A 14,795-nucleotide genomic window follows, 5' to 3' on the forward strand; every position below is an offset into this window, starting at 1 on the left:
TTTTTCTAAGGCAGATACTTTCATGATGAAAAGGGTTCTAAGGTCTTTTGGCTAAAATTGCCAGCCCATGAAATTGAGAGCCATTAGGCTGGTACCCAGTTTTCTAACACTTGACAAAGAATATAACTTGGTGGTTTGGGTTTCTCATTTGTGAAACACTGACATTTTCTCTTATCTACTTCAGAATACTGGTGTTAAGTATTAGTATATAAGACTAATGTGTTAAGCTTTTTAAACTTTAAAAAATACTTATTTAAAAAAATTTTAATTGAAGTATAATGAGTAAATAATGTTGTATTAGTTTTGGTTGTACCACATAATGATTCATTATTTGTATACATTGTAAAGTGATCATCATGATAAGCCTAGCTAACATCCATAACTATACATAGTTACATTTTTTTTTTCCTGCTGCTGAGAACTTTTAAGATCTGTTCCTTAGCAACTTTCAAATAGGTAATACTGTATTATTAACTATAGTCATCACATTGTCCATTACATCCCAGGACTTAATTATTTTATAACTAGAACTTTGTAGCTCTTTTTTCCCCAAAGATTTTATTTATTTATTTGACAGACAGAGATCACAAGTAGGCAGAGAGGCAGGGAGAGAGAGAGACGGGGAAGCAGGCCGGATGTGGGGCTTGATCCCAGGACCCTGAGATCATGACCTGAGCCGAAGGCAGAGGCTTAACCCACTAAGCCACCAGCTTTTGATATGGTTCACCTACTTTGCCCATCCCCATCCCCCACCAATATGTTTTCTGTATCTATGAACTTGGGGTGGGTTTTTTTCTTTTTTTAAAGATTCTGCATATAAATGAGATCATATGATACTTATCTTTCCCTTTCTGACTTATTTCCCTTAGCATAATGCTCTTGAGGTTCATCCATGTTGTTGCAAATGGCAAGATTTCATTCCTTTTTCTGACTGGGTGGTATTCCATATATGTATTCTATATATATATATATGTATAAATATATATTTATATCTATTATATATATTCATTCATTCCATATATATATATACACAACACAACTTTATCTCTTCATCATTCAATGAACACTTAGTTTTTTGGTGTCTTAGCTACTATACATAGTGCTGCAATGAACATGGGGTGCAGGTATCTTCTTGAGTTAGTGTTTTGTTTTCTTTAGATAAATACCCAAAAATAGAATTGCTTAATTATGTGGTAGTTCTGTTTTCAGTTTTTAGAGGAATCTCCATTCTGTTTTCCATAGTACCTGTGCCAATTCACATTCCTGCACAAGGTTTTACTTTTCTCCACATCCTTACCAGTACTTGTTATTTCCAGTTTTTTTTTTTTTATGATAGCCATTCTAACAGGTGTGACGTGATATTTCATTATGATTTTGATTTGCATTTTTCTGATGATTAGTGATGTTGAACATCCCCTTTTCATGTACCTTTTGGCTAACTATATGTATTCTTTATAAAAATGTCTGTTCAGATCTTCTGCTCATGTATTTAATCAGACTTTTCCTACTGAGTTATATGAGTGTCTTATATATTTTTGATATTAACCCCTTATTGGAATTATGATTTGCAAATTTTTTTTTCATTTTTTAAAGATTTTATTTATTTGACAGAGAGAGACACAGCGAGAGAGGGAACACAAGCAGGGGGAGCGGGAGAGGGAGAAGCAGGCTTCCCGCTGAGCAGGGAGTCCGAGGCAGGGCTCGATCCCAGGACGCTGGAATCATGACCTGAGCTGAAGACAACTGCTTAACTGACTGACCCACCCAGGCGTCCCTGCAAATATTTTCTCCCATTCAGTAGGTTGCCCCTTTCATTTTGTTGATAAGGTTTCCTTTGTTGTGCCGAAGATTTTTAGTTTGATGTGGTCTTGGTCTTATGCTTGGTCTGTGCTTATTTATTTTTGCTTTTGTTGCCTTTGCTTGTGGTGTCATATCCAAAAAATCATCATCAAGACCTGTGTTAAGGAGCTCAGGGCTTATGTTTCTCCAAGTTTTATGGTTTCAGGTCTTATGTTTAAATCTTTCATCCATTTTGAGTTCATTTTTGTGTATGGTGTAAGACAGTGATCCAACTTCATTCTTTTGCCTCTGGCTGTCCAGTTTTCCCAGCACCACTTGTTTGAAGGACTGTCCTTTCCCATTTGTATATTTTTGGCTTCTTTGTAATAAATTAATTGACTGTATTTGTGTGAGTTTTAAAAGTTTTTTAAAAATTTGAATTCAATTAATTAACATATAATGTATTATTAGTTTCAGAGGTAGAGGTCAGTGAGTCATTGGTCTTATAGGATACCCAGTGCTTATACATCACGTGCCCTCCTTAATGTCCATCCCCCACACCCACCTCCCCTTCAGTAATCCTCAGTTTAGTATGATTAAGAGTTTCTTATGGTTTGTCTCCCTCTCCGATTTCATCTTGTTCTATTTTTTTCCTCTCTTCCCCTATGACTCTCTGTTTTGTTCCATAAATTCCACATATGAGTGAGGTCATATAATTGTCTTTCTCTGGTTGACTTATTTCACTTAGCATAATACCCTTTAGTTCCATCCACGTTGTTGCAAATGGCAAGATTTTATTTTTTTGATGGCTGAGTAATATTCCAGTGTGTGTGTGTGTGTGTGTGTGTGTGTGTGTGTGTATGCACTCATACCACCTCTTCTTTATCCATTCATCTGTCGATGGACATCTGGTTCTTTCCATAGGTTAGCTATTTGTGGACACTGCTGCTATAAACATTCGGGTGCACATGCCCCTTCGGATCACTACATTTGTATACTTGGGTTAAATACCCAGTAGTGTGATTGCTGGGTTGTAGGGTAGCTCTATTTTCATCTTTTTGAGGAATCTCCATACTGTTTTCCAGAGTGGTACACCAGCTTGCATTCCCACCAACAGTATAGGAGGGTTCATCTTTCTCCGCATCCTCGCCAACGTCTGTCATTCCCTGACTTGTTAATTTTAGCCATTCTGACTGGTATGAGGTGGTATCTCATGGTGGTTTTGATTTGTATTTCCCTGATGCCGAGTGATGTTGAGCATCTTTTCATGTGTTTGTTGGCCATGTGTATGTCTTCTTTGGAGAAATGTCTGTTCATGTCTTCTGCCCATTTCTTGATTGGATTATTTGTTCTTTGGGTGTTAAATTTGATAAGTTATAGATTTTGGACACTAGTCCTTATCTGATATGTCATTTGCAAATATCTTCTCCCATTTTGTCAGTTGTCTTTTGTTGTTGTTGTTGTTGTTGACTGTTTCCTTTGCTGTGCCAAAGCTTTTTATCCTGATGAAGTACCAGTAATTAACTTTTGCCTTTGTTTCCCCTGCCTTTGAAGACATGTCTAGCAAGAAGTTGTTGTGGCCAAGGTCACAGAGGTTGCCGCCTACATATTTGTGGGTTTAATGCTGGGTTCTTTATTCTATTTCAATGATTGATGTGTCTGTTTTATGCCAATACTGCTTATTACTGTATATAACACTGTATATTAACACTGTATAATAACTGTGCTGGGGTTTGAAAAAAAACTTATTTTAAAAAAAAGCAGTACTTTATTCAAGGTATTGTGACTAATCACAAAGATGATGACTAAAGTCATCATCAACATGTGTTTGGCGCCCACCATGTACACTGGGACATGCCCTACACATTTTTAGGTATTAAAAAAAATAATAAAATATACTTTAATACTTGAACTTGACAAAGACATATATATACTGTTTGGATTTCTATAACTTTGTGGTATAGTTTGGAATCAAGGGGTGTGATGCCTCCAGTTTTGTTCTTTTTAAGATTGCTTTGGCTACTGAGGTCTTTTGTGGCTCCAGAGAAATTTTAGAATTGTTTGTTAAGTTCTCCAAACTTTTAATAGTCAGCAGCCAGGGTAAACAGAATAGTATTCTTGTGGGACAGATAAAAGGTCTTACCTTGCAACTCTGTCTTTTATTTAAGAAGATATTTGCAACCTAGAGTTGGTTCCTTTGTGGTTCTTCTGAATGGATCAGCTTTTTTTCTTGTGGAGAATGGCTGGGAGAGTAAGATGAGGAACTCTGAAATTTTGTTTTGTCTTTGTTTTCTAATGTAGAATATTAAACCTATTACTGCCTTCACTCAGAACATCTCCCTTCAGATTTTGGTATCAAAAGGTTGGTGTGCCTCGCTCTTAGCCATGCCTTGGAAGTCATAAATTATTTCTGTTGAAGTAATTTGCTTTTAGCAATCTCCCTAAACTAGGAGGCTGGAAGTGACTTGTTATTATGCTTTTTCCTTCGGTTCTCCCTTTCCTTCCGTGAGAGAGGCCACGCAGCATAGTGGTTAATAGTGTAGGCTCTGTGGTTAGGCTGCCTGTTTTAAAACTTGCTCTTATTCTTGCAATGTGACTTGTAAAATATAAATAGTAATAGTACTGACTTGAGAAGGTTTGTTGAGAGAATTACTTAATACATCAAAAGTGTTTAGTGTTTGAAATAGTGCTAACACATAGCAAAATAGTAAAAGCTTGATAATGGTGATTATAATAACTTTTAGTATTTTTCTGTATAAATAGTAATTCTATGGGCAATATGTCCGGATTCTCCCATGGCCTGCTTTATGTCTCTGGATTTCACTGACCTTAACAAAAATCCATTGATCTTTTAGGACAATGATGTTTATTTTTAGGGAAATCTACTTAACTACCTTCTCTATTTTGGTCTAGTTTTCAGAGTATTTCACAAATATATGTTTCATGGTTTGGAGTTTGGAGTTAAAGACAATTATTTTATTCATTGCATGATGGGATTATTTCCCTTGGTTTTCATGTTTTGTTGTTTCAGTGGAGTTTTTTAAGGGACGAGAGTAGAGAGCACATATCTTTACACTGTTCTCTTCCAATATTTCTAAGAAGCAATCACTTATGTTGTTTTATAAAATATTTTATATTTTTATATATATTTTTAATTTTTATTTTATATAGTTTTATAATTTATTTTGTTTATATAATATTTCTATATATTTATAAAATATTTTTGTACTGTCAGTCTCTAAGTGACATACTTAATTTAGTTGCCACTTCTTGCTTTTTCTGTTTAAGGTCTGATCTGTTAGCTTCCTGCTAGTACGTGGAGGATATAGCTGTCTTCCACAGTTACTCGCCCATCCACACACACATTTCCTGCACTCACTTACCCCCAATATATTTATATTTGTAATAAGCATTTTATTTTTATTTACATAATTATGAACTCTGGAGCATGATGTGATTACTTTTCCTTTTCTGCACACTTTTTTTTTTGTTTTCATTGGAATTCATTGATTTATTTTTTTAAGTTGGCTAAGTTTTACTAATTCATTATAAATCTTCTTCCAGTGCCTCCAGATTCATATCCTGGAAGAATTTCTTCCAGGAACCTGCTAACTTGATCCAGTGTTGACCTACACCTATGGTCATCTTAGGATTTCCTTTTACCATCCTCTCGGAGATGCACCTTACCTCTCTTTTGTGTTGGAACCCTTGTTTCCTGGATTCCATGTGTTTTGTGGCTTATTTTTTATTTTGGGAGACTGCATTCTCAAGTAGCTTTTTGAAAGGGTAAACCAGAGAGAAAAAATGTAAAGCCTTGCATGTTTAGAAAGTGTCTTTCTTCTTCTATTACTGCATTGAAAGTCTGATTAAACATAGTTTTAGGTTAGAAATCAAAAGTTTTTTGAATTTTTCTCCACTATCTTCCAGCTTCCGATATTGCCTTGATGATTGCCATTCTGAAGTGTGAGCCTTTCCATGAAACCTATGTATAAGCTTGTTGAATCTTCTGTCTCTGTGATTTTGAAATTTCATGCATTGTGCCTTGATTTGGTTCATTTTCTTTTTTTTTTTTTTTTTTAAGATTTATTTATTTATTTGACAGAGATCACAAGTAGGCAGAGAGGCAGACAGAGAGAGAGGAGGAAGCAGGCTCCCTGCTGAGCAGAGAGCCCGATGCGGGACTCAATCCCAGGACCCCGAGACCATGACCTGAGCGGAAGGCAGAGGCTTAACCCACTGAGCCACCCAGGCGCCCTGGTTCATTTTCAATATGAAGATAAACTTCCATGTGGGGAAATTTTCCTAAATTTCTTCTCTGATTAGTTTCTCACAGTTTTCTTTGCTTTCAACTTCTGGAAGTCCTCTTTTTTCAGACGCTGAACTTTCTGGATGGGTTCTCTAATTTTATTGTATTCCCTCTCCGATTTTTAATGTTTTTGGCTTTTTTTGTTTGATTTCCTCAACTTTATATTCCATCTCTTCTGTTGAGCTTTTCATTTCTTCTATCTTATTTTTTCTTTACCAATGCTCCTCTTTGTTGGTTTCTGTTCTTTATTTTGACTGTATCCTGACCTTGTTTCATGCACGCAGTATCTTCCCTTAGCTCTGATTTTACTACTTTTTTTTTTTTTAACATTTTCTTTTCTCTGCAGAGTCTTTGTTTCCTCCAAGTGGCTCTCCCCGTCCCCCAATTTGTTATTTGACCTTGAATTCATATTAGAATCTTTTCTTAGGGGTTTAATGATTCTTGGCTTTTTTTATTCATGTATTGGGCTCTAAAAGTCCATTGGAAGCTTTGTGCTCTGGTTGGAACTTGCTGACTATGGACTTTCCTATAGGGTAATCTGGCTGGGCCATTTCTGGACCATAGGATCTCCCCTGTATCTGTATCTGTAGGTCTTTACTCTTTAGTCTAGTCCTTATCTAGTATTGTGGAGTCAGATGGGAAAAGAGAGCTGAGTGATCTCAACATTGAGTATATATGCCTGTATGGGTTCACCTAAGTCCCCCTTTGCAGTATGGTACCCCTAGCCTCAACTGTTTGTCGTTTCTCCCAGTATAGAGACCTCTTCTGTATTATAAACCTCCTAGGTTTGGGGGAGGGTTAGTCACTTGGCTATATGGTATGGGAGAGGGCATGAGGACCCACCTTATACAGACCTACAAACAATGCTTTTCTTCTGAGTCTTCTTCACCATCACTTATAGACATGCCAAGTTCTGCTGATTCTTGAGTTATTTGGAGGCTTTGTGGCACACATTGGGTTGTTTCCAGGCTTTCTCCTGGCTGGAACTACCCCATGTTTACTTGCTTTTAGTTTCCCAAATTTTGTTGAAATCTCCTGTCCTGTCTTCTGTTTCCATGAGAGTTAATTCCTTAATGGTGACAACAACAAAAACAAAGGACTGATTTAATGGGATTTCAGGATAGAGCTAATGCAACTGTGTACATACAACACTCTATCTTCAGTTGGAAGCCTACATGAAGAGAATATTCCTTTGTTTTTATCTTTGTGTCCCTTAATAGTTTTCTTTGGCCAGGATTTCCCTTGAAGCAATGAATTATTAAAATAACAGTGAGCTTTTAATTATATGGTGGGGAACGGTGGAAAGAGCCCTTCACTTGGAACCAGGAGACTTTTCTTCTGATCTTGGCTTGGGTGACTTTAGGCAAGTTGCTAAGCTTTTCAAAACCCCAGCTTTTTAATTTGTAAAATGAGTGAAATAGATGATGTCTAACACTTATTTCAACTCAATTGGTATCTTCTTTGTAAGACTATTTGATATCACTTATAAATCAGATAAGGGGATTTTTTTTTTCAATGCATTTAACATGTTGTATTTTCTCCTGTCCCTGGAGGTTGAGACTTTTGCTTCTAAAACTGCAGATGAGCCCCACCTCATTTCATCTTCCAAAAATCTGCCTTTTATTTGGAAACTATGATATTGTTCACTGGCCTGGGAACTATACATCTGCATATGGCCTGTTTTGCAGGGCATAGCTTGCTTTTCACTTACAGCCCATTCTGTAAGTTGTCACTTTTGCCCTGCATTGAAAATGTGTTACACAAAGATGAAAAGTGGTATTTACACATCAACTGTTTTCTCAGGAAAAAAAAAGGGGGGGGCGGATACTAAAATTTTAATTTAGAATAAGGAGGACCAACTGAGATGCAAAAAGAGCTAGAGATTTTCTTTGGAGCAAGAACTTTCCCCTGACTTCTTAACTTAGAATAACTGATGGCTTCACTGGGTCCGTCATCCAGCTGCTTATTGAGAGGCTGCCCTAACCACCAAGAGTGCTAGAGTTACATTGAGAGCCCAGTCTTTTCCTTTAGGATAGCAGTTCTCCAGTCTACCTGCATATTAAATCATGATGCCCTGGACCCCATCCCAGACCAACTGAATAAAAATATCTGGGTGTGGGGCCTGTACATTTCAAAACATCTCCCACCTTGATTTTTAAAATTAATTAATTAATTAATGATTTTCTTGTGTGAGAATGATTTTCTTCATTCTCACACAAGAGCAAGAGCTGGGGACGGGCAGAGGGGAAGGGAGAGGTTTTTTATTTTTTTTTTTTTTGGTCCTACTTCAAGGAGTTGTAATACATTTATACACATTCATGTAATCTCTACCCCAGTTGAGACATAGAACATTTCCTCATATTCCCACCTGGTCTGCCTCTACCCCACTCCCCATCCGTGCATAGGCAACCATTTTTCTAATTTCTATAACCATAGATTAGTTTTTGCTTGTTTTTAGACTTTATATAAATGGAATCATATACTCTTTTGTCCATATATATATATATATATATATATATGGGTCTGTTTTTGGACTCTAGTCTATTCCATTAATTAATTAGTTAATGAATTAATTTCCTTCCAAATATTTACTTATTTTTAATTAAAATTCAGTTAGTTAACATATAATACCTTGTTGGTTTCAGAGCTATAGTTCAATGATTCATCAGTCTTAACATAGTACCCAGGGCTCATTTCATCATGTCCTCCATAATGTCCATCATTCGGTTGCCCCATGAACCACCCCCCCTGCCAGAAACCCTCAGTTTGTTTCCTGTGATTAAGAGTCTCTTATGGTTTGTCTCCCTCTCTGGTTTTACTTTGTTTTATTTTTTCCCTCTCCTCCCCTATGATCCTCTGTTTTGCATCTTAAATTCCAAATATGAGTGAGATCATATGATACTTGTCTTTCTCTGGTTGACTTACTTCACTTAGCATAATATCCTCTAGTTCCATCCATGTTGTTACAAATGGCAGGATTTCATCTTTTTGATGGCTGCATAGTATTCCAGTGTGTGTGTGTGTGTGTGTGTGTGTGTGTGTGTGTGTATGTGTGTGTGTACACCACATCTTCTTTATCCATTCATCTATTGATGGACATCTGGGCTCTTTGCATAGTTTGGCTATTGTGGACATTGCTGCTATAAAGATTTGGGTGCAGGTGCCTCTTTGGATCACTACACTTGTATCTTTGGGGTAAATAACCAGTAGTGCGATTGCTGGGTTGTAGGGTAGCTCTATTTTCAACTTTTGGGGGAGCCTTTATACTGTTTTCCAGAGCGGCTGCACCAGCTTGCATTCCCACCAACAGTGTAGGAGGGTTCCCCTTTCTCCACATCCTCGCCAACATCTGTCATTTCCTGATGTGTTAATTTTAGTCGTTCTGACTGGTGTGATGTGGTATCTCACTGTGGTTTTGATTTGTATTAGGAAGAGAGAATCTTTTTTTTTTTTTTTTTAAGGATTTTATTTATTTGAGAAAGAGAAAACTTGAGCAGAGGCAGAGGGAGAGGGAGAAGCAGGCTACTGACTGAGCAGAGAGTTCAATGGAGGATTGGGATCATGACCTGAGCCAAAGTCAGCGCTTAACCAGCTGAGCCACCCAGATGCCCCGAGGGAGAAAGAGTCTTAAGCAGACTCCCTGCTGAGTGTGGAGCTGGTTGCAGAGCTTGATCTCATGACCCCAAGATCATGACCTGAGCCAAATCCTAGAGTGGGAAGGAAGTGCAACCGACTGCCACCCAGGCTCCCCTCCCTAGGTGATTTTAATGTGCACATACGGTTGAGATCTTTTTCCTTAGAAGCTTTAAAACTAGGTGAAAGTTAAAAACTGTACATTAATTGCTGTAGAACGTGGAAGACTATGATAAGTTCTATGATGAGTGACGTAGAGATCATGGGTGCATGAATTGGAAGGCATTTAATTAATTGGAGTCATCAGAAAAGACTTCATTAAGGAGGTAAGTTTTGAGCTAGTGGATTTTTCATACCAACTATTCTGACTGGGTATGGACTATTTGAAGAGCATTGGAAGCAAAGATTGGTTGATAGGTTATAGCCAGATTGTGATTGCCTGGTGTTATTATGGGAATTTTGACTTTTTCCTACAGGTGGCAGGGAAGTTTTGAGGAGGCATTCGGGATTTCTGGTGAATGAAATGGTATGACGCAAGGTGGTATCTTTGACGATTGATTCAGTGGGAATGAGGAGTGTGTTGTCTGAACAAAATGAGTCAAGAACCTGTGGAAAGAAAAAGCAGTTGGAGAGCTGCTAGCATGGTCCAGATGGTAAGGATTTAAACTAGGAAAAAGGCAGTGGAATTAAAAAAAAAAATAATGACAGTAAACGTTTATGTACGGTTTTCATAATAAGCAAGTTCTTTCCCACATCATTAAACGCCACAATAACCTTGGGGGTATTTATCTCCATGTTTTAAAAATGAAGGAACTTACATACAGAGGTTAAGCTGTTGTGAAGTAATCTTACAGAAATGGGGGTCCTGACTGGATATGACAGATCAGTAATAGGGAGTTGCAGGGGTTCTTCCAACTTTCAAGGTTGGGTATGGAAATGGTAGAATTCCAAGTGGCTAACTCAGTGTCAAGGCTCTGGCTCTGCTCTCAGGTAACCACTTATGTTATTTTTTTTTTTAAGATTTTATTTACTTATTTAATGGATAGAGATCACAAGTAGGCAGAGAGAGAGAGGAAAAAAAGCAGGTTTCCCGCTGAGCAGAGAGCCTGACACAGGGCTCGATCCCAGGACCCCGGGATCATGACCTGAGTCAAAGTCAGAGGCTTTAACCCACTGAGTCACCCAGGCACCCCAACCACTTACGTTTTTTATATGACTTCTGTTACTCTATGATTTGATGTGCAATGACTGTCATGTGCAGTGAAGGGCAGGGAAGAAAAGGCTGCTGTCCATTTGATTTCTATCAAATAAGAATCTTCATGTATTTTCTGAGTAGTTTTGGGTTTTCAGATAGTTAAACTGTTGAATTTTAGAAGGCTTAGTTTAGATGTGGGGGATCCAAATACAGGGCTGATGACTTTGTCCAGATGGGTTCTTCCCTGAGTCTGTTAGTTGTGACCGGGTGGATTTCCTTTTCTCTTGTGGTTGAGGCAGGAACCCTAGGAAAGAGAACTATGAAGCATGGTGTAGACATTGGAGAACATCATCATGGCTGTGGTAACTAGGATGTTTGATCAAGATTACATCTTTATCAGAGCTGGAAACTGACCCCTAGCCACCACTGTGGTAATTCATTCTGTTCACAAGTCCGCCAGGTCCATGCGATCATCCATCTTGGGTGCTAGGGTCCCAAGGCAATTTAAATACCAGCTTCAATCAGCCCTGGAGGTGATGAATGTACTTTTTCATCTGAGATATTTGTTTCCCTGCAATTAGGTAGCAGAAGAATGTGCCAGAAATCTATGGGATGCTGGGGGAGGTACAAAGGAGTGACTCATCATCATGGCAAACCTTGATTAGATTTCTTGTGAAATGCTGGGTTATGGAGGAACAGGATGAGCCTGGGGATGAAGAGAGGGTGAGCTTTTGTGCCCTGGGCAGTTTCAGTCCAGGTGCTAGACTAACATTCATTAGCTCCAGCTGTGATGCAGATAATTCGGCCTGAAAACATCTTTGGAAAATTAAGATGTCACATTTTATTTCAGCTGTTTTTTTCCCCCCCTCACTTTAGAATACTGGGATCTTCAATGGCAGGAGACAGAGTGATCAGAAGACCGAGATGAATTTTAACACTATTCTAGAAGAGATTCTTATTAAAAGATCACAACAGAAAAAGAAGACATCACCCTTAAACTATAAAGAGAGACTTTTTGTGCTAACAAAGTCCATGTTAACCTACTATGAAGGTCGACCAGAGGTAGGAGACAATAAAATTTTACTTTGCTGCTTTCTATGTTGATAATATTTAATAATATTGTTCCCCCTCTGCCCTCCTCTCCCAATCTTATGGAATAAATTTCAGGCAAATGAAGTTAAGGTAATAATTTGTTATCATTTGGATCTGAATGATAAAGCTTAGAATAGGGTGAGAAATTCTTCACAAGTCTCTTGATTATGGTGTAGTATATATGGGTGTGCATTTTATATCGGCCTACTGAATTAATCTGTTCAAGAAAACAGATTTCCACATCGGTTTTAGGTCTTTGTGGAATTCATTAAGTATATTGTATACACATGGCTCCTTCCCATAAATGACTGTATTATGTGTCAAAATCGACTTTAGCCCATATACGCTGTGTCTGTGTCCATTGCTTTATATGAATAGTCCTTCATCCTTACGTGGAAATTACTTAAAAGGGGTTAGGGATTTGGTGGAGCCAGCACGTTACTGAGGCTGACCAGATGCAGAACTGTTCAGCGTTTAAGTTTGTGATAAGCAGCTACCGCAGAGTGCCTTTTATGGGAGCAGGGAGAAGTAACTTCTAACAAGCTCCTCGGTGAGCGCGGGCGTAGGGAGCACCAGGCGTAGTGAGCACGGGGCATACTGAGGACGGGGCATACTGAGGACGTGTTGCTTGGCGGCCAGCTCCTGGCTTTTCAGTTGTTTTAGTCTCTGGTTTTCCCACTAGAGGAGGCCTGTGAGTGTAGGGTTGCCTCTGGCCAACCTTGTTTTCTCCTGATATCTTGAAAATGCAGCATCTCGTCCTGCAGATCCAGCCATGCTCCTCCCTACTAGAAATATTCTTGGATTCCAGGGAATGACTGGAGAGTGTTGTCCTTTTTGCCCACATGCTGTTGTCTGGTTGGTTACGGTGGGATTTTTGGTGATCTTATTGTTCGGTTTTATTTAATTCCTCCCCCCCCCCCCAGTGCCTTCCTGAGAAATTGATTTTTTTTTTTTTCAGTTGTTTGTCTTGTTTTTGTTTTTGCTTTCTTACTCCCACTGGTTTCTCTGTGTTTTGGTTCCCCCAATTCAGAGAGAATGGCATCATTGATTCTTTCTGGTTGTCCTTAACTCTGTTCATTACTGTTGTGGCTTGTCGTTGTGACTTGTGGAATTCTGCAGGCTGATGTAATTTAGGACTAAAGTTCTTTATCTTCCTTCCTAAATCGCTGAAATGCTGAAGACCCAAATTTGAAAAACTTTTTGAGTTGTGAAACTTGGCCTAAGATGAATCTGGTTTTGGTCTTAATTTATCCTAGTCCCTGTGACTTTTTTTTTTTTTTTGGGCATTTTTGTGTGCACAAATATCCATATGTTTATTTATGTGGGGTTGTCATGGTCCCTGCTGAGAGTATGTGTGTGTATATATGTGTACATATATATATATATATATATATATGTGTATTTATATGGCATATGTGCTATATTTCAATTATTAAATCTGAAAAATTCAGAGTTCCAAAAGGCTTTCAGGTAAGGCTGGAAATATGAACTATTTTAAAATCTAAAATAGATTTTAAGGGAAAACAAGACATTTTGGTATTTGGTAATTATTTGTTATAAATTGAACTTAATGTAGTAAGTCTCAGAAAAGAATAGAAATATAACCATGAAAGTAGTAAAACGTGGTAGCTTCTTAACCAAAAAGAGCCTCAGAAATCAATATTATCTGCTTAGAAATATGGACGGATAGAGTTGAAATATGTTGCAATTGTTAGGTCACTTTGAAGATGGTAAATATACAAAGTTTAAACTGCCCTAATTGTTTTAGGTTAAATGGAATAAAGAGAAGAGTGGGACCGCTCTTTATTTTAAAACCTGGCCCACTGTCTTGCCTGGGAGGAGCCTTAGTCACTATAAGAACCGGAAAGGATGAATATGCAACTTTTGTAACACCATGGACGGGATTGGAGGAGATTATGCTGAGTGAAATAAGTCAAGCAGAGAGAGTCAATTATCATATGGTTTCACTTATTTGTGGAGCATAAGGAATAACACAGAGGACATTGGGAGATGGAGAGGAGAAGGGAGCTGGGGGAAATCAGAGGGGGAGACAGACTCTGAGAGACTGTGGACCCTGGAAACAAACTGAGGGTTTTGGGGGTGGGGGTGGGGTGAGCCTGGTGGTGGGTATTAAGGAGGGCACGTATTGCATGGAGCACTGGGTGTGGTGCATAAACAATGAATCTTGGAACACTGAACAAATAAAATAAATGAAAAGCCAAAAAAAAAAAAAAGCCACAACAAAACAAAACAAAAACAATAATAATAAAAAGAACCACAAAGGACAGAAAAATACCCAGCTTCTGAAACTTAGCGACACTTAGCGTCAGGGTCCACCTTCCTTCTGGCTGCTGATCAGCCCAGTGAGCCTCATCCTGCTTTCACCCCTACTCCTGCCATGATCCCCCTGGATTCTTTTTCTTAGGGACAGACGTTCGCTAACATATTTAGGACTTTCTGCTTGAAATACGGTTGCAGATTTGTTTGCCTCTCAGTTAAAAATAAATCGCTGTCCATAGTAAAAAGTTAGGAATTTTAAAATAAGAATCTTAATTTTTGTAAAAGTAAAAAAAAATTTTTTTTTGGCCATCCTGGGCTGAGTTCCTGCCTGACAGGTCTCTGCCTGGCTTCTAGGTAGGCCCGGTAGCACCCCACTGTCCTGTTTCTTCCCTGTTTCAGTTATTCTGGTTTCCATCTCCCCAGCCCTAGAAGCTGTGATACAACATTGCTGTGATGTGGGTAACTTTTAAGAATCAATAGGTATTTGAAATATAATATTTAAAAAAAATG

General features: G+C 38.2%; 1 protein-coding gene across 3 annotated transcripts in view; it reads left to right on the top strand.

Moving 5' to 3' along the window:
• Positions 1 to 14,795, top strand: part of TEC (tec protein tyrosine kinase) — a 138,677-nt gene that overhangs the window by 37,848 nt on the left and 86,034 nt on the right. For 2 of the 3 annotated variants that reach the window (XM_044226138.1, XM_044226140.1), the window contains exon 2: positions 11,790 to 11,975. In XM_044226138.1, the coding sequence (XP_044082073.1) occupies positions 11,838 to 11,975 (138 nt within the window). In that variant the 5' untranslated portion in view covers positions 11,790 to 11,837. Of the gene's footprint in view, positions 1 to 10,113; positions 10,372 to 11,789; positions 11,976 to 14,795 lie in introns of those variants that run through there. The other variant, XM_044226137.1, reaches the window with a different exon arrangement.

This window comes from Neovison vison, chromosome 11 (assembly GCF_020171115.1).
Source record: "Neovison vison isolate M4711 chromosome 11, ASM_NN_V1, whole genome shotgun sequence".
Classification (NCBI taxonomy): Eukaryota; Metazoa; Chordata; class Mammalia; order Carnivora; family Mustelidae; genus Neogale; species Neogale vison.